The sequence below is a fragment of the Sebastes fasciatus genome, chromosome 6 (genome assembly GCF_043250625.1).
Source record: "Sebastes fasciatus isolate fSebFas1 chromosome 6, fSebFas1.pri, whole genome shotgun sequence".
Classification (NCBI taxonomy): Eukaryota; Metazoa; Chordata; class Actinopteri; order Perciformes; family Sebastidae; genus Sebastes; species Sebastes fasciatus.
The window spans coordinates 3,563,576-3,587,317 of record NC_133800.1 but is presented as its reverse complement, the minus strand read 5'-3'; the positions used below and the strand labels follow the sequence as shown (position 1 = coordinate 3,587,317).

General features: G+C 42.3%; 1 protein-coding gene across 3 annotated transcripts in view; it reads left to right on the top strand.

Moving 5' to 3' along the window:
• LOC141768803 (voltage-dependent N-type calcium channel subunit alpha-1B-like) overlaps window positions 1-23,742 on the top strand; it is a 211,022-nt gene that overhangs the window by 91,913 nt on the left and 95,367 nt on the right. For 2 of the 3 annotated variants that reach the window (XM_074637176.1, XM_074637174.1), the window contains exons 7-17: window positions 4,618-4,733; window positions 4,882-4,968; window positions 11,778-11,861; window positions 15,636-15,860; window positions 17,743-17,855; window positions 18,022-18,134; window positions 18,219-18,350; window positions 20,374-20,446; window positions 20,542-20,659; window positions 21,262-21,353; window positions 21,495-21,580. In XM_074637176.1, the coding sequence (XP_074493277.1) occupies window positions 4,618-4,733; window positions 4,882-4,968; window positions 11,778-11,861; window positions 15,636-15,860; window positions 17,743-17,855; window positions 18,022-18,134; window positions 18,219-18,350; window positions 20,374-20,446; window positions 20,542-20,659; window positions 21,262-21,353; window positions 21,495-21,580 (1,239 nt within the window). The remainder of the gene's footprint in view (window positions 1-4,617; window positions 4,734-4,881; window positions 4,969-11,777; window positions 11,862-15,635; window positions 15,861-17,742; window positions 17,856-18,021; window positions 18,135-18,218; window positions 18,351-20,373; window positions 20,447-20,541; window positions 20,660-21,261; window positions 21,354-21,494; window positions 21,581-23,742) is intronic. The other variant, XM_074637175.1, reaches the window with a different exon arrangement.

Here is a 23,742-nt window from a genome sequence, read left to right as displayed (position 1 = left end):
TGATGCTGTCTGGCAGGGGTGTGCGGGGGCCATGTCATTGTTTAAAGGCCACGATCTGAGCTTCAGAGCAGGCAGGAGAGCAGATGCATGCAGGGTTGAGAGGCTGCGGACCCCCATGGGAGGTCGGGGCCATTCACTCAGCTTTTATCCCATCAGCGTGGGCAGAATAGGATAAGATATGGCTGCGATCAAAGTTGAACCAACAACCGTCTATTCTGAAAAGCCGTGACATGTTAGCTATAACAACTTTTTAAGGTGGCAGGAATTCTTGCTACTTTACCTTTAGCATTATCTTGTTGGTTTGTTCTGTGTTTATAATTTTTGTTAGCACATTATAGTCTTACATCATTATTAAAGCTTCATGAAGAGTATACAGGAAGAAAATAAGATAGAACTTTAATTATCCTAAGGGGAATTGTTGTACAGCAGTTACAATACCAAGTAGGGAAGAGTGCAAATACTGTATATATAGCGCAAAAAAACAAAATATGAACAGTAAAGATTATCAATAAGTTGTAAAAACAAAATGAACACAATGCCAGAAATGTAAACAGGTTAAGGGTAAGTGTGATAAATATAAACTGGTTAATTATAAGGTGCATATTCAAATTATAAATAATGTCAAAAATGTAACAGGTTAATGGTGTGAATAAGAAGTCAACCTGGTAACACAGCAAAGCGTGTAATAGACCCGCCTGTCCACCAGATGATAGCGTGTCAGTGGCTGTATCCGAAACTGCATACTACACTAGTAGTACGTACTGATTTGGCTGAAATGTAGTATACAGTATGCGAACAAAAGCAAACTCTACAGTATGCCAAACATCTTCCGTATGCAACGGACCAGTCTACCTCACCTACTGTATCCCACAATGCAAAGTGCTTGAATGGTAAAGGCTATGGTCACAACAACAACAACAACAGCAGCCAAGAATGGCTTGTTTTTAAAATTTTTCTATTTCATCACTAAATTCACTTTTGAAAATGTTGATGTAGATTTTGAATATTGACAGTTTTACAATATTAGATGGCGAACCGAACATTTGTTCCACTGTTTTCGGAGTTTAGAAGCTCCACAACCTCCACAACCTGCCTGCTGGGGTCGCTACCTCGCCAGCCGGGTAGTCACGCTCACAGACCGCTGTGAGCTGGCTGGAGCTCTCTCAAGAGACCGGTCTCGTAGACGAGGGGCTGTTATTTCCTTGTTGACGGATAGTTTGTTTAAATATCACAACATAAATGTTCATTATAAATTAATGGGAACCTGTGTTTATCTGCCTTTTGTGTTGGAAAGCTCCACAATCGCCCGCGGGCGTAGCTTACAGTGTCGCAATATATCACAATATATTGAATCGTTACCCCTGTACCGTGATACGTATCGTCAGATTCTTGCCAATACACAGCCCTAGGTGCTGCTCTGCACCATCCAGACAACAGCCTGATATCCTGGAGAGGCAGATTGTAGAGCTGTTTCAGGGCCAGAGACCAGTGATTTAACTGGCTGAGAGTGTATTTATTAATCACCACACCCTCTGATCTATATTCACCTTCACCCAGACATTTTACACTTTGCCCTGATGCACGTATATGAACCAAAATAGCAGATGAGCTCGGAGACGCCCACACGCTCCGTGCGTCCAAAAACCCACCAATTTGCGTTTGTCGTTGCGCTTGCCCGATTAAAAAAGGGCCCCTAGTACATATACATACACACATGCATACTGTATACTAGGGATATCAATAATTAACCGTTTAACCGTTAACTGACATTAAGCATTTTAACCGATTAACGCTATCGGTTAAAACGGTTAAAAGAAACGTTAATAATTTATTCAAAAGCTGAGCGGCTCAGAGGAGCGGCTCGTCTCTTTGATGAGAAAAGCTGGTCCACCTTAAGAGCCCATCCTTAAGGGGCGGAGCCGGAGTTGCAGGATACAGGAAGTCGGCTCCGGTCTCTCCGGCTCGCTTGAGCGGAGCGGAGGAGTTGTAGTTTCGTAGCATTTATTCACCAACAAATAAACTGTCCACACACTGCTACACCTACGTTCACAGCTAGAACGCCACCAACAACCTCACACTCACCGCCAACACACACACACAGTCTGTTGGAAACTCACTAAAGTTACGCAGACTACGTGTGAGGAGGCGAGCACGAAGCCTCCGGTGATGCTAGAGCTGCTAACGTAGCACAAACACACACACTGTTGGCCACTCGCTAAAGTTCCGCCGGGGCAGACACACAGCTGACAACCTGCTAAACTAAACTAAATGTGCGGTGGAGACTTTTACTGGGAAAGTGGCTGCATGTCCGCGACACTACACGCAGCATCGTAGCTGCTAAGTTAACGCTCCCGGACGCTGAACTGGAGACTCCCGTCAACCAATATCTGTTGTGCTCCTGCAGCTGGTACACCGCTGCATGTGAGGGACAAATCTCGTCGGGTAAACGGTTAATAATCGGTTAACGAGGGTCAGTTATCGGTTAAGAACATTTTTCAAAATGAGCATCCCTATTGTATACACAATACACACTCACACAGGTTGCATGCTACACTTACGTGGTGGGAGAATACACTCTATAATGTGTTGTACGTATGCGGTGCGGTTGGGTTTGATGATGATAATGTAGATTCCAACAGAAGTGCAGTAAAGCAGCTTTTTGGGAAGAATCTGGGTGTGTTTTTACACATATTGCATATTTTAGCTGGAGTGAATGTTTCTAGAGGAGAAAAATGTGTACTGTATGTGCTTGCAATGATCTAATGTAGTGTGGTTCTGAGTGTTTGTAATGTTTATGTTTGTGCTCGTGTTGGCATACAGTATGTATCAGTGTGTATGTGTGTGAGGCGGTGTGAAAGTGTGGATGAAACCTGCTACGACGCTGGGAAATCCTAGCTGCCACAATCTTTCCATGTATACACACACACACACACACACACACACACACACACACCGTACACCCAAGCAGCCAACACATGGATGCACTGCACACACATTTAAGAGAGAAAGATCTGTAGCCACGAAATTAGATTTAGACACACTGGCACGTATACAAACACACACACACACACACAGACACAGACACACACACACACACACACACCCTCAGGAAGGCAGGCAGACAGCCACTGCAATGCAGAATAGAGCTTCCCCCTCCGCTGTGTGGGAGACACACCAATCACTGAGCGGCGGGGGTGGACTGGAGATCCCTCGCTCTGTTATTTCAATAGTCTGTCTTCCTCTCTCTTCTTCTTCTCTCTCTCTGTCTTTCTTTATTGGTCTCTCTATCTCTCTCCACCTCTTTTGCTTCATTTCTCCCGTATCTCATTTCCCAGCTCATTTATACTGAAAACCGCCTTATTGTCATGACATAACCTTAACCCCTTTGTTGTCAAAGCAATACAGTGGCAATGGAGATAATGTAATGTTGTGGCTATAATAAGGATAACATTATATGTATATGTACATGTGTTTGTAGACAACATACTGACATATCCATTGATTTTTTATTCTCTCTGTCTATATATTCTGTTGGCTGGCCTCAGTTGCTGTGTCACCACACAGAGAAGATGTGACTTTGAAAGGGGAGATTAATAACACAGTCCAAGTCTCCTGTGCAGCCCCAGGTTGCTTCATAATAGACAGCAATTCTAGTTTGAAGATTCCCATGTATCACTGTTGTCTGCCATGCACCTATCAAACCTAGGCCCGTTCAAATGATCGATCCGGTTCATGATGCCGCTGTGCTGGTGACAGCCATGGCTGGAGGCATTATGTTTTCGGGTTGTCCGTCCTTCCGTATACACCATAGACTGTACAGTATATAAAGATGGACGACATGACAGCTCCCCAAAAGTGAAGCCAAAACATCTGGATCACCCCCTGGTGGCTGGCTGCAGTATAGCTCATGAATCCTGCCTCCTCCATGTTAGCGAATGGGACATGGACCAAACTAAAACGTCAAAGTACACGTCAAATACATTTTTCCCAAAGATGGTTTCTGTCATTTTAGGTAGTTCTTATCAGGCTGATGTATGTTCAAGTGTAGATTTTTCTGATAAATTGAATGAGTTATTTGATGCTACAAAAAGGAGGTGAGACGTCATGATTGGCAGCTGTGATTGACAGCTGCTCTGAGTGAAGTAGTGGTGGAGCTGGGGGCTCGGACATTGTACAAGAGAGGAGATATAACTTTCCATAACTGTCACAAGTCTGTGTAATAGAACATGTGTCAATTTGATCATAAATGTAGTTGTAGAGATATTATAACTACATATTACATTTTATATATATATATATATATATATATATATATATATATATATATATACACACATAATATCTCTCTATATATATATATAGAGAGATATTATGTTTTTCTAGCCAAACAGCTACCATGGTGCTATCGTAGCAGCTGGGTGGCTCACGCTAGCTACCAAGCTGCGGCCTCGCTCTCCTATCTTCCCTGCTGAAAGCCAGCCTGCTGTACACCTGTCAAAGGTGGAGTGCTCCAGGGTCTGTGTTGGCTTGTCAGACCCAATAAACAGTTCTCTGTGTGTGTGTGTGTGTGTGTGTCTGTGTGTGTGTGTTTGGGGGGTTTCTTTGTGGTTTCTACAGGGAGTTTGCCAAGGAGAGAGAGCGGGTGGAGAAGAGGCAAGAGTTCCTGAAGCTCCGCAGACTACAGCAAATAGAAAGAGAGTTAACAGGGTACCTGGAGTGGATCTGCAAAGCAGGTCAGAAACAAACAGACACACACACACACACACACACACACACACACACACACACACATTTGAATAAAAAAATCTTTGCTGTAATTGATGTTGACACAAATATGACCGTATTGTGACTTTTAATTCAAGTGTGATATTTGTGTTGCAGAGGAGGTGATGCTGGCTGAGGAAGACAAGCACGCAGAGGAGAAGTCTCTGGATGGAGCGTGGTACAAAAGGAAACACAACAACTCTGGTGAGGACTGCTATCTTCACAATCAGTCGTGAAGATAGAAAATAACGTGCCAGTTAAGGCCCAGACACACAAAGCTGACATCAAAGAACTAGTCGCGACGAAGGCCGACTGTGGCGTCGCCTCATGTCGCCTTTTGTCTTGGCCAAAATTTGCACTCGAACACACCGCAAAGACTACGGCCGACGGCCAGTTAGCACGTACGTTCTGTACCTGCGTGAGAGGAAATAACTCTCCACACCAGCAGGCGGCGGTAGTCTGTATTCATCATTCAAAAAGGGAAACTGGAAGACCGAGGACTGCGGATATACGAGCTGTTATGATACGTACAAAAAACAAAGCGGCGTTTGCCGACCATTTTCACACCGCTCTCTCTCACCACTTAGCTTCATTCCAGACGGCCACATGGTTGTGAAAATATCTGTGTATTGGAATGATCAGATGAGATGAAGATGAAAAATGAGAAGAACCTTCTGTGTGTGTCCTCTTGATTTTACCATTTGGCTTGCTTTCCTCACGTCCGTTTCTCTTCTCGTGCACTGATTCGTTTAAGATGAACAGCCAATCAGAGTGATTTCTCTCACTGACGGGCTCCACTCCGATTCAACATGCTGAATCAGCCAAAAAAACTCTGACACGGGCAGATTAGAGCCGACGGTGCAGGACACACTGCAAAAACTAGGCCGACAGTTGCTTACCGACGGCCCCAAACTGTCCGACAGCCGACCGTCGGCTTGGTGTGTCGGGCATTAAGCCCGCCATCTAAATATACAAGTAAACCAAAATATAGAGATAGCCTACATCTTAGAAAGCTATGACCTATGATGTCACACTAACACGGGGTCATGTTATTTTGCTTTTAGCTGATAATGTGACGGATAGATGCTCTGTTAAAGGTGTAATGTGTAGGATGTGGCGGCATCTAGCGGTGTTGTTGCAGATTGCAACCAACTGAAACTTCTATGTGCCAAGTATGTAGAAGAACTACTGTGGCCGACGCGAAAACGTGAAAACGTGAATTGTCCGTTCTGGGCTACTGTGGAAACATGGCGGCCGGCTCCAAGGAAGAGGACGCGCTCTGTATGTATTTTCTGCCAATAGATCCCCCTAAATGTTACAAACCGGTCCTTTAAGGCACATTTGTTTCCTTCTTCCTAATTTGCAAAGTCTTTTATTTTTGTTTGTAGCAGCTGGTGGGATTCTTTACTCTTCTCTTCTTTTATTGCCCCATCACTACATATGTTCTATGGTACATTACCGGCACCATCTGTCTATGCATTACTGCGATTTACCCCACCGTCGGCAGAAATTTGCATCATGTCCTCTACGTTCTCGTAGCATATTTGCGTCCCAGGCTGGTACACAAGATTCAAACAACACAGCTCTAAAGGACCACTAGTGGTCCATATTTTCACAGGGAACTTTTAAGGTGCTTTCACATCTGTAGTTCCGTTCATATCAAAAATGTATTGTTGCCTTTTAAAGTGGCAGTAGGCAGTATATTTCTGGCATCATTGGGCAAAAATTCCATAATAACCTTTCAGCATATTGTAATTTAAGTGTTCTGAGAGATAACTAGACTTCTGCACCTCCTCATGGCTCTGTTTTCAGGCTTTAGAAAATTTAGCCTGTGACGGGAGACTTTGACCAATCACAGGTCATTTCATTGAGAGAGCGTTCCCATTGGCTGTACTCCGGTCATGTGACCGGTACTTGGCGTTCCTTCACCAGATTTCACAATGGTGGCGGCTTCACAAACTTTCTTATTTGACAGCTAAACCGTGCACTACAAGATGATTCTGAAAACATCTGAGGAGAGAAATAGGCATTAACGTAACATAATAATGATTCATATTTGATCAGCGCTGCCTAGTTTGACCGTTTGGTCGGAGTTCGCGAGTGATTGACAGCTGGCTCTCATAGACGGCAGATGGACAGCAGACCTCAGATCAGCTCTTACTGCTTGTTTTCCTCCAGTATGTGAAATCTTGCAGATGCCGTTAGGAGCACCGGAGGACACAGAGGGACATGATTTTTTTCAGGTTACCTGTTTCATGTACTACTGTCACGATATAGCGATAGTTTTATAAAGATAACTTTTTTTAATCATATTTGCTCCAATCTCACCTACTTCAGCTTTAATTCTGGTCCGGTTTATGTTCACACTGACTTTTTACAAACAAACCCAGAGCTGTAAACATGAGGTCTTATGGACAGACAGGTGACTCATTGGCATCACAGTTTTACTGATGTCATCCTGCATCATCAGCACTATGGACCTACGTGGGGAAATCAAATTTCGGTGACTGACAGCTCGTAGCTTAATGCAGCACTTTATTGCGCTTCTTAGTCTTATGCAGCAATATTGCGGGGCGGATTACTGTGGGATCACTATGTCACACACTTTCTAATGGACTTAATAAACGACCAAAAAACGAGGAGAAGGATACAAACACAACACACTGCAGCTTTAACTGATTTTTAAAAAATCCCTGCACAACCATGCTACCGCGCTGGAGTTTGTGCTGGCTAAATGCTAGTTGCTACAGCTCCGCTAACTGCAGTGGGTTTACTATAGGTCGCCGTCTCCTGGAGCCTTCCCAGGCGTGGAGGATGAAACGAAAATACCAGTCATTCCTTGTATCTGCCACTTTGGATTTAGTCCAGTAAACAAACTAGCACAACGTACACGGACACTGTGCCTTCAACGTGATTGACGAGCCCTCGGGGCAGCTCTAATCCTTCGTCGTCTCATGTCGGACTGAGGGCAGACTGAGTTTGGTTGTACTTAGTCACTTCGTTTTGCAAAAAACCCAAGATGGCGACGGCCAACATGCTGAACTCGAGGCTTCAAAATGGCAGTCCACAAACCAATGGGTGACGCCATAGCGTCCGCTTCTTACATATAGTCTATGGAATGAAGTCTCTCTCCCTGTGTGTGTTGTAATCTGAGCTTCTCCTTGCTTTGTTGACATAGCCGGGCTGGTCGCGCGTGCTTTTAGTGCATGTTCGTGCATGTGAGCGTACCCCACTAGCTAGCTAACAGCCGCCGCTCTGCACTGCTCTCATACGGCGGTTACAGCTGTTAACACCGACCCCACCGATGCCATTGTTGCTGAAGCTTAGCACCCACCATCCGGTTCCCCCTCAGGTTAACACTGTCAGCTCCGTCAGCAGTGCTGCCGTTGTTTTCCACTTAGCGCTGTTAGCACCGTTAGCTGCGAGCAGCCGGCTCAGCTGTCGCCATGTCGAGAGTCGTGCAGAAGCATTAGAAATGCTCCCTATCTCGTATTTAGCACCATTAAGCGTCCCCTGTATAAGCCACGTCACATGAACAATACTCGAGCCCTGGAGCTGGATCACCTAAATCAATTGCAGCCATCATTAAATGTTATTAGCTCCATCTGTCATCTTCTTGTTTTGACAAGTAAAAATGTCTGCTGTGAAAAGGACCTATTAGCGGGCAACCACGGCATAAGCAAGGCGTGTAAACAGGCGAGAGCAGCAGGAATACTAGGGAAGCCAGATGATTTGACAAACGAGAGAGAAAATGCCTTCGATATTTGCACAGGCTAATTAGGTAATGATGTACAGTCGGGGAGACAGGCAGCAGTAAGGCTGATATGAGGGAATCGGCAACAGGGGCCAGATGTATAATAGACGCAGATGCACAAAAAGCGTGCTTACACCATTTCCCACGAGTAATATATGTATAGCGTTCTTCAGCGCTGACACAGCGCTGTGGAGATAAGTCAGGCTATGCTATTAGTAACACCTGTGCCTTTCCTACTATGACAATACAACATGTGTGCAGTGAGAACAGGCTCATCACTTTAGTTCTCCCCTAAGAAGCTCAACATCATTTAGCTCCCATTAGCCTAGTCACTCTAGTGTTAGTCCTTTTAACCCTAGGCTTCTTTCCTGCACACCACTAGTATTTGATTAGTATACATGGATATATCCACATTCTATAATGCACTTATACAGTATTTATACGTATACTTACAATATACACCTATAGCCTACTGTATGTACAGTATATTGCATTGTATATACATGAATGAATGAATGAATTGAAATAAATTGTGAAAGTGTATGAGGTCTTAGAACATAATGATAGAAGTATATAATGGTCATCTCCGTGCTCTATTATGTCTCATAAGTTGTTGTGGCAATTTTTTGGTTGACACCATTTGTTACGCAGATTTGGTTCTAAATGTAACCATTGTTTACCACCCAAGAATTGATAAAAATCAATAATCGATCAATAACCCCTCCAAAATACCACATTAAGACACCGAGACCTTGAGGAACACCATAGAAGAAGCCACGCTGTGATTTGGGATCAAAAACGTTTGACATTTGGAGATTTCTACAAGAATTGCATTTTTCAGCGATTAGATGGCGAGCATTTCTGTTCTGGAAACTGCTCAGATTGTCTTCTCTATTGTCAATTTAGCTAGGAAAGCCATCCATCCTCTGAATGCTCTAGGTCTAGTTTGTGGTTGTAAAGTTTCATGAGGCTGTGATTATCCTAGAGGTCACCACAGGTCATTCTATACAGTCAGTCAAGTTAAAAAAAATGGTCTCATTATAATGAAATGGCTACTATGGGGACTAACATCATCACACATGAATACAGTTGGGCTCATTGGATCCACAAGAGTCTCAGCTTTACAATTTATGTAATTCCAAGACTGTTTAGGGACTGTTAGGGAGAAATATTCAAATACACCATTTTTAGAAAAATAACACATTCATACTGCATTAAAAAAACTGCAGGTGATTATCATAAAGTGAGCATGTCTGTAAAGGGGAGACTCGTGGGTACCCATAGAACCCACATTCACATATCTTGAGGTCAGAGGTCAAGGGACCCCTTTGAAAATGGCCATGCTAGTTTTTCCTCGTCAAAATTTAGCCCAAGGTTGGAGCGCTGTTTAACCTCCTTCCCAACAAGCTAACATGACATGGTTCTAGTTTCATATGATATCTGTACCTTCACTCTAGCTCTAAAACTGAACGTGCTCTGACAGACCGTAAAGTTGGTCAAGTCTCAAGGGGGTTAAATGACATGTATTTTAGTAGATTATACTCTATCTGTATGGGTAACTGGCTTACTTCATACTGTTAGACCTACCACCAGCTTCTACTGAGTAAGCAGTATGTGGCTGATACAGATCATTTCCACTTGCATTCCCCTCTTAGGTGTGTGTGTGTCCCTGTGTGTGTGCATTCTCCTCTTATCAAGGCCATACTGCCTCTCGTCTGAGGCCTCACCCAGGGTAACAGTCACAGTGATTATGGGTGCCAGGGTGGAAGCGTAATGAGATCAGAATGAAGTACAGAGAGCGAGGCTCACTGGAGTTCAGAGGCAGCGTGGGAGCGACAAGGGCCCTTCACACAATTTTAAAGCTTTTCTCTTCTCTGTTGTTTTGATACTCCTTGATTTTAAAATAGCTCTCAATAGCAAAAACTGAACTGTGTTAAGTTATGAAACACCAACAGTGAGCTGGGAAGAAACTTTGGGATATTTGGCAGTACTGTAGTTCATATCAAAAAGGATGGTATCTGGCACAAATATGGAAGCTGCATTGGAGGCCTCTATTTGTTGCACCATGTAGGGTTGCAACCAATGATTATTTTCATCAAAACTTCAATCGATTAAAATATTTAATAGCAATTAATTGCATGATTGTCCATAGTTAATCTCGATTAATCACAAATTAATCGCACATTTTTTATCTGTTCAAAAAGTATTTAATGCTCTTATCAATATGGGAGTGGGCAAATATGCTGCTTTATGCAAATGTATGTATTTATTATTGGAAATCAATTAACAACACAAAACAATGACAGATATTGTCCAGAAACCCTCACAGGTACTGCATTTAGCATAAAACAATATGCTCAAATCATAACATGGCAAACTGCAGCCCAACAGGCAACAACAGCTGTCAGTGTGTCAGTGTGCTGACTTGACCAGGACTTGCCCCAAAACTGCATGTGATTATCATAAAGTGAGCATGTCTGTAAAGGGGAGACTCGTGGGTACCCATAGAACCCATTTACATTAACATATCTGGAGGTCAGAGGTCAAGGGACTCCTTTGAAAATGGACATGACAGTTGTTACTCGCCAAAATGTAGCGTAAGTTTGGAGCGTTATTTAACCTCCTTCGCGACAAGCTAGTATGACATGGTTGGTACCGATGGATTCATTAGGTTTTTCTAGTTTCTAGCTTTAAAAATGAGGCCGCTATGATCTCCGAAAGATCGATTGCGTTAATGCGTTAAAGAAGTTAGTGGCGTTAAAACAAATTTGCGTTAACTTTGACAGCCTTAATAGGAATCATAACCTCCATCCAGGTTCTATATATTCAGAATCCCTTTGAGAATATAAACACTAGGTTCCTTGATGTTTTATAGTCCATACTGTACATAGAACTATATTAGATGATACAGAGATGTGGTCTTACTCATTTGACCTTTGCTTTATTTTGCAAATCTTTTAGCTCTCCTTTATGACTGTTTTTACCTTACTGGCTCATTCTGTCTACACTCATTTCACCGACATATGAAACTTGACAGTGTGATGAAAGCAGAAATGATGTAAAAGCTGAGAGTTGTTGAATGAAGACCGCTACAGGGCAGAGTGGGAACGAGAAATTCACTACAAGCTGAATGAAAGAGGAACTCTGAGAGAACAAATCTTCCTCATAGAACTTCAACAAAAGCGTCATGAATCTGAGTTAAACCAGATTAGCTGCTTTATGACGCGTGGGATTTCTTTTTTCCATTTTGTATTTTCAGTGCTGAAAAGGACCAAGAAGAGTAAGAATGACCTCATCAGTGCAGAGGAAGGCGAGGACCACTTCACTGACATCTCATCTGTTGGTGAGGACGATACCCGACACACAGTATCTGCCATATTACTGCAAGTCTCCACACTGTCCAACCTTCAAACCATGTTAGGACTGAATGTTGAAGGCAACACACACACACACACACACACACACACACACACACACACACACACACACACACGGCTTGTTCACACTGCAGGCAGCTTGGTTGATATGTTGCTCTAGTGTGACAGATTTTCAGTGGTATAAAATTGACTCTAATAGTGTACACCATTTTGTTGAGTTAAAATAGCTTAGCACCAAGCGCTAAATAGTAGGGATGAGTTATGATTTGCGCACGCACGCACGCACGCACGCACGCACGCACGCACGCACGCACGCACGCACACACGCACACACGCACACACGCCACTTCCTCAAACCCCTGTGCTCCCTCCAAAGGAGGAAGGAGAGTTGGGTACCCGGAGGTGCACAGCAGGCGACCAGGTTGAGGCCACAGCGCCGCACTTGGTTTAATGCCCGGTTCAGACTACACGATATCAGCCCAATTCTAGCCCGACACGGCCGTCGTGGGGATCGGGAAAGATAAATGAGTGTCGTGTGCGAAAATCGATCCTCTTATCTCGTGTAGTGTGTCATAGTACACGACAACCGACGCCACGTCTGGGACGCCCCACGACACCCCGAGGAAAAGTTTAGCCTGTCAGAATTTTTCGTCTTGACACGCCTAGTGTGACATCTCCAACGACGTGTTCCTTTGCGTTGACCAATCAGGTGCTCTCGCCAGCGCGTAGTCAGGTCACTTGGTAATAAACAAACATGGCAAAAAGGAGGAGGGATGGCGAGTTTGCTGCTGTCAGGTGGGACAACCAAACTGACTGAAGTATGGACAGCCCGTACCGTCCTCTCTGTGCCACCCAGGAGAACATCCACAACCCTTTTTTCTTTCTTTTCTTTTTCTTTTCGCAACACAAGACCGCCGGCATCACACACAACGCTTCTGTCGCCATGATTGACAATTGCTTCAACCGCCAAAACCGTCTTGGTTTGTCTTTCCACCGCCCTCTTCCACTGTTCCAACAATATGGTTGAAAGAAGCTCTTAATCCATAGTGTTAGATGGGAAAATGTGCCGACGCTACATGTTGTTTTCCCCCCGTGTCGAATAATAATCGAATAATACCCAGTGATTTTCGAATAGTATTTTTGCTCCCTACTAAAAAGACAACATTAAAAATATCTTAAGAAAATACATATAGAGTTTTCTATCAACTTCTTCGATGGATGCACACTTTACACAAACACAATTTTCACTTGTTCTTTAAAGAATTTTTGTGTATGAAACAATTAGAACTAAAGTGTCTTCAATTAGTCCAACATGCACGGCTGGAGAGGGATTTCCTATTCTTTCTTTTACGTGAATATTTTTTGAGGCCTGAAGAGGTCAAATTATCCAGTAATTCATAAATAAAACCATAGGTTAATGGAATAAACTGTATATAAACCAGTGGTTCTCAAACTGTGGGGCGCGCCCCACTAGTAGGGCGGGAGAATGTGATGTGCAATTAATGTTTTAACGTAGGGATCTTTTTCACGGCAGATCAGTAAACAAATCGTCTCTTGGTAGCCATGGCGTTCATTCAGACACACAGAGACAGTCTGTAGGTTTATAGGATGGACAGATATTTGACAGGGACAAAAGAAAAACAGACGACGCTTCGGAGACGAATCTGGCAGTAATAAAAAAAAATATATATGATGAAGTAGATCTGCACCGAGTAGCTTCATTCATAACGTTGAAATTCTAATAATTATTAAACTTACAGAAACATTAACCCGCCTTCCTCCTTCTCTTCCCTCCTCTCTCTCAAACACACAGAGCGAGTGCGTTCTGTCCGTCTCTGTAACTTCCTCGGTCCAAAAGTCAAAATTTATTAAAAAAAGAGAGATTGGGTTATTTCCAAAATTCATTACATATTTTTTTATCTAAAAAACATTCTGCTTCATTCCATATTTTTCGTCGTTCAGCCTTTCAAAAACAACAGTTTCACTGCAGTTTAAACTGTTTTCTCTCCCACATGCACCTGTATTAACGTGGCGGTCTAGCAGCAATCCAACAGCACCATAAATTACATTTCTATAAATATAAATAATAATGAAGGCGGTGGGAGATGAGGAGAGACCAGAGTGTATTTTATGTCTGAAAACTCTGGCAGCTGACAGTGTGAGACCCAACAAATAGAGAAGACATTTAGAAACATTACATCACAGTCACGTCAATAAAAAAAGGGGTTTGATAAAGTTTAACTCTCGTCCTACCAACCTGTTTAACATACAAGGACTACCGACTGAAATATCTATAAGAAACAACCATCATGGGAAAATGTTAACTTATTTCTTATATAGATAGATAGATAGATAGATAGATAGATAGATAGATAGATAGATAGATAGATAGACTGGGTTAACATGAGTCTTCAGGTGATACAGTATGAGTCAGATGTCTGGATTAAAATAGATCAGGAAATGATGAACCCACTAGTCTTCCTGTGCTCGTAATGAAATTCTAATAGAACAATTTTTCTCCTTCCCTTTTGCATCCAATCCACTTGACATTTGGGCTTAATTTAAGTTACAGAAGGTTTAATATAGTACAGACAGAAGGGGAGTGGTGAAGCCCATGGCACTGCGATCCAAAAGGCTTCACTTTGGTTACATCGCACTTAAAGCTCGTCTGAATATGAAAATGTTCATTATATCACATTTAGTTCATATTTCCTTGTGGTTTTTTCCATCATCTTTACTTTGTCAGTAGATCTCACCTCTATGAAAAATAGCCTGGATTGTGCTGAACTTCAAACTGACAAGTACATTGCTCTGCAGTTCATTCTTGTGTTGATATAAAACAATGCTCAGGGCACAGTCTTGATATGGTAAGACCACCTCAGTTTAAAGGTCACATATTATGCTCATTTCCAGGTTCATAGATGTATTTTAATGTTGCACTAGAACATGTTTACATGCTGCAATGTTCAAAAAAACCTTTATTCTTCTCATACTGCAGCCTGAGTCTGCCTGCCTCAGAGCCTAATTCAGCCTCTGTCTGAAAACCACTGATTCACAGCCTGTCTCCTCCCACTCTGCTCTGATTGGTCAGCGTTTTCTGTCAATCAAACTTCCTCAACAACAACAGCGTCACACTCTCCCCCTCCCTCCCGGAGCAGCTCTCTCTCTCTCTCTTTCTCTCTCTGAGAGACGAGTGGAGAGATAGCAGCTAGAATAAAGTTTATAAACCTGGGCACAGCACCAGCGAAAATAAAGTCCATCCACTGGGTCTTCAGAGGATCCGAAGTGGGTACATGGTGCAAGCTTTTGTGTGGAGTATTGCAGCCAACAACAGAACAAGCGGGTTTTCCTTTCAGCATGTTTACTAGTAAACAGTCGAAATAACAATGGCGGACGCAGCTTGCTGAGCCGGCTACTCCGTGGGCGGGGTTACCAAGCCGGGGTATGGGGTGAGGGGGGTGCTGTTCTGTTTCACTGGAAACAGGAAAGCCATATATGGCTTGCATTTCTGCCTAATGACGTCAGAAGACTAGGAAAAAAGCGAATTTTTATTTCTGCACCCATTTCCGGACAAACGGAGGAGGAGAAAAAGAGAGAGGATGGTCTTTTATGATACTATGGTGGCCTGTAGACACACTGGGGACAGATATTGATGTTTAAAAGACATGGAAAAGTGCATTTTGCATAATATGTGACCTTTAAGACTTGGTAACTTTATCGCATTTTGTATGTGTTTTTTGCTCCAACTGCCCCCCCAGGGTCGCCGTTCGCCCGGGCCAGCTTGAAGAGCAAGAACGAAAACTTGTCTTACTTCAAGAGGAAAGAGAAGAGGATCCGCTTCACCATTCGCCGCCTGGTCAAGTCCCAGAGCTTCTACTGGATTGTGTTGTGTCTGGTTGGCCTCAACACGTTGTGTGTAGCCATAGTACACTATGACCAGCCGGACTGGCTCACCTTTGCACTATGTGAGCATCAGCAGTTTATACATAGAGAATAATTGTTATGTAAACCAGTATTCATTTATGCCACTATTTATCTTACCAATATTATTATATTTGACCATTTATACGTATTTTGAATATTCCCAAAAAAGTATTCAATTTCACCCCGTGGCTTCAACCATTGACATTATTTTTACTTCACTAGTGCAGTGCCTGTTTGGGGCGTGGGCGTTCGGAGCGCAGGCCCGTTCGGAATGGGCTGATTGCTTGGCCCCCAGAAGTGCTGCTTGCAGCATTGTCCAGAACCGCTCATCACTCGTTCACTCCAGGAAGTGAAGGAGAGTTCAGCTGTAACGTTATCCAGCCTGTAAAGGCCCACTGTGGCCTGCTCGACTTATGGTATGTGTCCGCAGGGGCGTTTTTTATCGCGAGGGATTGCCTCGCTTCCCACCATTGGACGCTTGGTGGGCTGTCTACTAGACAAAAGGCACTAGGTGCCTGATTGGACGAACGCTTTCCCTCCGTGGGCTGCTGCTCCCAGCTTTCAAACCGGAAACAACATGGCAGCTCGTTTGGAAACTTTCTAATCTAATAAGCCATGCAGTTGCTGAATCGGGAGTTTCCAGAGGCGGCGAGTCACGTGGGGCCGTGATTTGCATAAAGTAGCCTAAACCTCAACTTTATGCAAATGTGTTGGTCCATCTCTCAAATCGCGTCACCACGCTACCAGAATGCATTGCATGGCTGCTTACACAGACAATGAATGGGAAGCGGTTAAAGGACAGAGGGTGTGGATACGTACCTTTAGTCTGTAGAGCCCTGAAGCCCCGCCCCCGCTGCTGCACAGAGCACTATCTCTTTTTTATGCAAAGTTTATTGATATTGAAGGTGTGTCCAAATTGCTCCAACTTCGACACTGCATGTCCTTGGGTCCTCAGCAGTACACCCGCCAAGTATGAAGTGGATCAGAAGAACAGTTCTCAAGATATGCTAAGGACACACAAATACACACAGAGATTCTTGGCTTTAAAAGTGAGAAATTTGAATTTCAGAGCATGTCTATTGCCCCTCCCACGGCTCTCAACACGGTGACGGCTGTGCTGGCAGCTAGCAGCTAACGGTGCTAACAGTGCAAATAACGGCAACAGTGCTGACAGTGTTAACCTGTGGGGGGGGGAACCGGAGGGTGGGCGCTTCACTTCTGCGACGACGCCGTTATTGGCTGTAACCGCCGTATGAGAGCAGTGCAGAGCGTGCAGACCTGCGGCCGTGAGCTAGCCAGTGGGGCACAATGGAGAGACTCACATGCACGTGTGGCCAGACTGGCTATGTCAACAAAGCACAGAGAAGCTCTGATTACAACACACACAGAGGGAGAGCGACTTCATTATCTGCTCAGGTAGACAGTACTCTTCTATATCGTTACATAGCACATCGTTATTTGATGCTATGTTAATGCTCTGAATTTGGAATTTAGCACCTTTAAAAGTTTAGATTTAGAACAACCTCTATACATCCTATTGTAAAATACTTCAAATAACTACAGTATGATGTAATCTTACTAGCTTTCTCTAATTCCTGTTCATTTTCTACTCTTCTCAGGCAGATAAAAACACTCTGGTGTCCTGCTGTAGATATAGATAGGGACAGGGAAAACTGCACAGACAGTTGTGCAAACATAGATCACACAAGCACCATTGTACATTTCACAACATACATCTGACACACTCCATCATGGGAGCATACAGCATTATTTTCTCAAACAATAGACTCTTTCTGTGTCTTATTTGCCGTGGGCACAGCTGAACAGGCAGCAGTAGCTGCTCTATTGAATTGTAGAAATCATCAGGGAGGCCCTTTTAACCCGGGGTATTGATCTGTGTGTCTTCTTATTGTCCCTGGACAGACCTGGCAGAGTTTGTATTCCTGAGCCTGTTCCTGGCAGAGATGTCCATGAAAATGTACGGCCTCGGACCCCAGAACTACTTCCACTCCTCGTTCAACTGTTTTGACTTTGGGGTGAGTCGTCATGTTCAGCTGGGAGTTCAATCAATCCACAGTGGTTTTTAAAGAGTGTGAGCATGTGTAGAGTAATTCAAATGATTCAGGACTGCTGCTTCAGTTTGATTATGACCAGAGTAACATAATATTTGGAGTTATTTGGAAATAAAATCTGTGTTCACAGGTGATTATTGGCAGTATTTTTGAGGTGATCTGGGATGCCATCAAACCCGGGGCCTCATTTGGGATCAGTGTCCTGCGGGCTCTGAGACTGCTCAGGATCTTCAAAGTCACCAAGTGAGTCATCAGAATTGTGTGCTGGGAACACTGGTTATGCCATAATATTTATGTATATATTAATATGTCTGTGTGTGTGTGTAGGTACTGGAACTCTTTGAGGAACCTGGTCGTGTCCCTTCTGAACTCCATGAAGTCTATCATCAGCCTGTTGTTCCTCCTCTTCCTTTTCATCGTGGTCTTCGCTCTGCTGGGCATGCAGCTGTTTGGTGGCCAGTGAGTCGTTTGTTTCTATTGCCGTTGCTCATCGGTTCCAGTGGTTTTTAATAAAGCCTTTGAACCTGATTGACGGAATTTGCATTAAAAAATCTCAACAATCTTTGAGTTATAATTCAAATCAAGTCAAATGTGAACACACAGACGTCATACAGTACATATGCTCTTGGAATCAATGCAGCTTACTCTAGTGATAGCAGCCCAAAAGCCAGCATCATCATCATAGAAAAGAGGTTCAGCTCTGCCCCATGTTCATATGTACTGGGAGACCCCTGTTCCATCGGAGATCTGTCTTCCTCAACTGCAAAATTGCAGCTTTCGAAAGATTCTTGTATGCCGATATACTGAATTCATAATTACTAATGCTATTAATTTTCTTCAGTAGTCCAGCTAATTGTGGTTATCACATTCATGGTTACAACGCAAACAGGAACTGCCAGTAGCTAAAGAAACTTAAAAACTTGAGAAAACTGGGCTAGCTAGCTGTCTCCATGGCAACATCATGCTTCCAGTTTACCACCCAAAGCATGATGGAAACCCTGATAGCAACATCACAAAAATATATCCGTTTGATGAGAAAAAGAAGACTAGCAGAACAGACAATATCAACGGAAATTTAATTTTTTTACATTACTAAGGCTTGAATGTCCCAACAACATGGTTATTGTATCCCTGGAACACAGGCCCTCTCTTCTATCAAATCACATACAGATATTTAATATGTGTTGAAAACCTGTGGACATACAGGCAAAAACTAATTCAAATTGCACAAAATGAAACATCATCAAAATTAAACCAGTTTCAGAAGTACCACTGACAGTAAGTTTAAACTTATTTTGAAAAGTATCCATAAAAGGTATGAAAACAGAAAAGCAGTCAAGAGTTTAAAGAGTTAAAGAGGAAAGAATGAGAACTCATATTTTGTTATTTATTCCAGGAACATGGATGTAGCAACATGTTTTAGCCCTCAGCTGCTATTATCATCGTCTTTATGTCCTTATAGATAGTGGAACACATGCATACTGTAAATTAAGGGCACAGTCACACATGCGCAAAATTAACATCCACCTCCAGTTCACTTCCATTTCAATGGGCGAAAAAACATTCGCTTCCGGTTGTGAAGCAAATCCACATCTTCGAATTTGCGTGGAGTTCAACTTTTGTGAACTTTCAGGCGAATATCACCTTGGTAACACCTCTTCCTAACATACAGCAAGCGAGTGAACTCTGGCAAATGAAGCGCGAAAAATTGTCCAGATATACTACGAGCGATGTCGGATGACCAGTGAAAATAGGTTGGAGGTGAGCGAAACTTTGCAGAAATAAATAGAGCCAGAACGAGCATTTTTTCAAATAAGCGACACGTCGCTCAGCCGGTTCGCTGACACATGGAGCAGGTTAGGACATCTTAATTGGGAAAAACTAAAACAAGCTGATGTTCACTCATTGGCATTATGTCCAGTTAGTAAGAGGTGTAACAAGCACGAGTGTCAAAGTATAACAGTGATTACTTAAACCTTTTAATCCATGGATAATTAAAGGGCTCTAAACTGTAAAAGGTGGGAGGAAAACTGATCCTAATTATATGAAAATAACGTATTTCACAGGCTCCTGAAACAAATGCAGTCTTCTCTCATTACTTTCTGTGGATGTCTTTTAATGAGATCCAGACTAAAGTAAAGCTGTCATGGATAGAAGGCACAAGACAAATTCTGCTACCATTCCACCCTCCCCTATCTGCATTCCTCACATTGGGGGGAGATGTAATTAGGTCCCGGTAGACAGACCGAGATACAAAATGTCAGCATTAGCACAACTCATCTATCTGAGAAGAATAAACACTCCGAGATCAGCCGTAAGGTCACACAGTCTAGGCACTTAGACGACTCAAATGTAATAGGCAGATATTGTGCTGGAGGCCTAATGGAGAGGACAATAAGCTGCTCCTTCCTCCAGTAGGTGGAGGAGGGAGCTGTGATTGAAGCTTGATTACATTCAAAGACTGTTTGTTTTCTCCCTGCAGATTTAATTTTGAAGACGAAACGCCGACAACCAACTTTGACACATTCCCAGCAGCGATTCTCACCGTCTTCCAGGTAAAGGTCAACTCCATCATGCTTTTTTTCCCTGCTCTGCTTGTACTTTACCACTGAACTGGACTCAGAAACCTGAGCCTGTGTCTCCCCTGTAGATCCTAACTGGAGAGGACTGGAACGCAGTCATGTACGATGGCATCAAATCACATGGGGGCGTTCCAAAGGGAATGTTCTCCTCCATTTATTTCATCATTCTCATGCTCTTTGGAAACTGTATCCTGCCCGATTGATCCAAATCGCTTCACCTTTGTGGCTGTCAGGCAGCCTTGTATGGAGGACGGAACCTGCCAAAATAAAAAATAAATGAATACATAAATAAATGACTCAATAAATAAATAAATATGTCATTAAATGTAGAAAGATAATATTAAAAATAAATGTAGCCATTAATCAATTGTTAAAATGTCATGTTATTTATCTTTGTGTTAATTCCCTTATTTATGTACTCTTCTGTTTAATTTTCCCTTTTATTTATTTATATTTATTTAGTTTTTGTATTTTTTAATTAATTTATTCATATTAGAATTAATTTTTTATTTATTATTCATTTTTGCATTTTTTTATTGATTAGTTTTTATTTATTTATTTTATATTTATTTTTAAATGTATTTATTTAATAATGCATGATTTTCCCTTTGCATTTCACCCCTTATTTATTTCCCCAAACTTATTTATTTGTGTATTCTTTTCTTTATTCATTTCTTTACACATTTTTTATGCATTTCTGTGCATTGATTTGAAGAACAGCTACAATTGAACATATTGATTCTGTGTCATCAATCATTTGATCTTTTCCTGAGACCACAAACAACCAGACACGCTCCTCAACGTGTTCTTGGCCATTGCTGTCGATAACCTCGCAAATGCCCAGGAGCTCACTAAGGAGGTACAGTATTTCTTTATAGCAGTTTGCAGTTGGAGGTAGAGGAAGTGGCACCGTCTTACCCACAGCATCCATCAATAATTCAACAATTGCTGTATGTACTGTATGTATGTTTGTATGCATGTATGTGTATTTGTCTTTGCACATGCTGTCCAGGACGAAGAGGCCATCAATAAGAAGCTCGCACTCCAGAAGGCCAAGGAGGTAAAGGAGGTCAGCCCCTTGTCAGCCACTAACATTTCCATCACAGCGTAAGTCAACCTCTTCTAATGTTTGTTCAGGCTTTCTCACTCAGCACAGACAGACACACACACACAGGAGTTCAGGGTACTTTTGTTGTACTGGCCATGATAAAGTCCAGTTTAAGGTCAATTCACACAACTGTAATTCCCTCCATCCTGCCCGATTATTCACTTCCCAAATGAGTTTGTTTGTTTGAAGCACAAACCCCTTAACCCTAGCCTAAACAATGTGAACGACAAATACAGAAGAAAGGCAAAAATACAAAACAGCTACGAAAAGTTCATGCAGCTCTTGGGTTGCTTTCCCAGAGGACCCCGGGTGTAGTTCTGAAATGTTATGGTGACAACCTTGTTGAAACAAAGCATAATGTTGACTAACCTACTCAGAGTCAGTGTTAATCTCCTCACCTACACACATTCTTTTGTTCACAAGACATATCCCTGTTTTCTGTGTCCCAAATGACCTCTACTGTAGATTACTGTATGGTCCCGAGGAGACAGCATAACATCAACAGACAGAATACTACTCTCAAATAGATTGATAAATATTTCAAAACCTCTTAGACAGCAAGTAGGTCCTTGATATCCCATTATATTTTTGACATGCAACCACAATGGGCACATACAGTACAGCATTTATGATATTGGGATAGACATATATATTTAACAAAAAGCAAAGACTGCTGTTGTTACGGGCTTACTGTAGATTCCCCAGTCAGCATATGATAGTGTGTATATTAAAATGTGAACTGATATTTCAGATGTTTATATTGGCCTAGTTATTGAGCCTGCTGGGATTTAGTATGTATTGTTTTATTCTTGTTTCCAATGTTTATAGCAATCAACATAAAATGTACAGAATAATCTGTACATTGTTGTGAACTCTTCTTTACCATTCTTCTTCTTAATATACTGTTCTGTACACTGTTTTGTATAACTGTGTTATTATGTATGTTAAAGGGTAACTTTGGTATTTCCCATGTTTTCATTGTTTAAGTGACTAATGGGGACTATTTTTGAAACTGGTCCAGCATTGAGGGATAACTCTGTAACTGGCAGCTGCGAAACGAGCTGTAATGTAATAGGTTTGGGGGGGAAAAATCGATTCACCTATGTATCACAATTTTTTTTTTTACAATTTTGAAATAGATTTTTTAATGCCTAAATCAATATAATTGCTTTATTTGAGTCTATGCAGAGGTAGAAGGCCGTTTTTATTGTTGTAGTCTGAATAATGTGACATCACATCCTTTCTGTATCCGTCAAAAAACAAATCAAATCGCAGTCGGCCGCAGTGAGCCAAAACAACAAAGTAGAAAGTGGCCGAGGATACGACCTGCACCCTCACATGTTAAATCCAGCGTGGTAAACACTACACATCCTTTTAAAGTATGGAAACACTTTGGGTTTCACATATTGCAGGAAGGCAGAGCTAGACATCATGGCTAAAGCTGAATGCTAACTCTGTCATGGACAGGAAACATTATCGTATTGCGGTAACGTGCGGTCAAGCCGGCCGTCGCTCGCATCCCCGTGGTGAAATTGTCCGACGCTACAACTGTAGAGCAGCCATATACTGACATTTATGTTAAATGCATTCAAATGGCCCGATGGATCTGACCATGGATGTATAAAGAGAACGGAGCTGACGGGAGAGCTAGCGACGGACTTGGCGAAGTTAGCATACGTACACACGTGTGACTGCATCCGGTTTACAAAATAAGGTGTATATATAAAATACATATATGGAAATAAGGTTGATTGGATTATATTCACCAGAAGTATCAAACATCACATGTCCCTTATAAATTAAAAAGAAAATGCCACTAATTTGTGAGGGAAATGTCTTTATTCTTTGATTTTTGGGTTGCTGGAAAAAAATAAAATAATGTCTGACAATGACTGATATACAGTATTTGACTTCAGGACATCTCTGACTACATACGTGCTGAAAATCAAATTTTTTTACCGTATTCATTTAGATATTTTCCGAAGTAAAAGTCCCTAGAAGTGTATGATTCAGCTTTTAGATGGTCTAGTGTTAAAAAGGTTAAAATCGCAATAAATTGTAATATCGAATTGCAATATTTAAAAATCGCAATACATATCGAAAGTGCACCGAAGTATTGCGATAGTATTGAATCGGGAGATAGGTGTATCGTCCCAGCCCT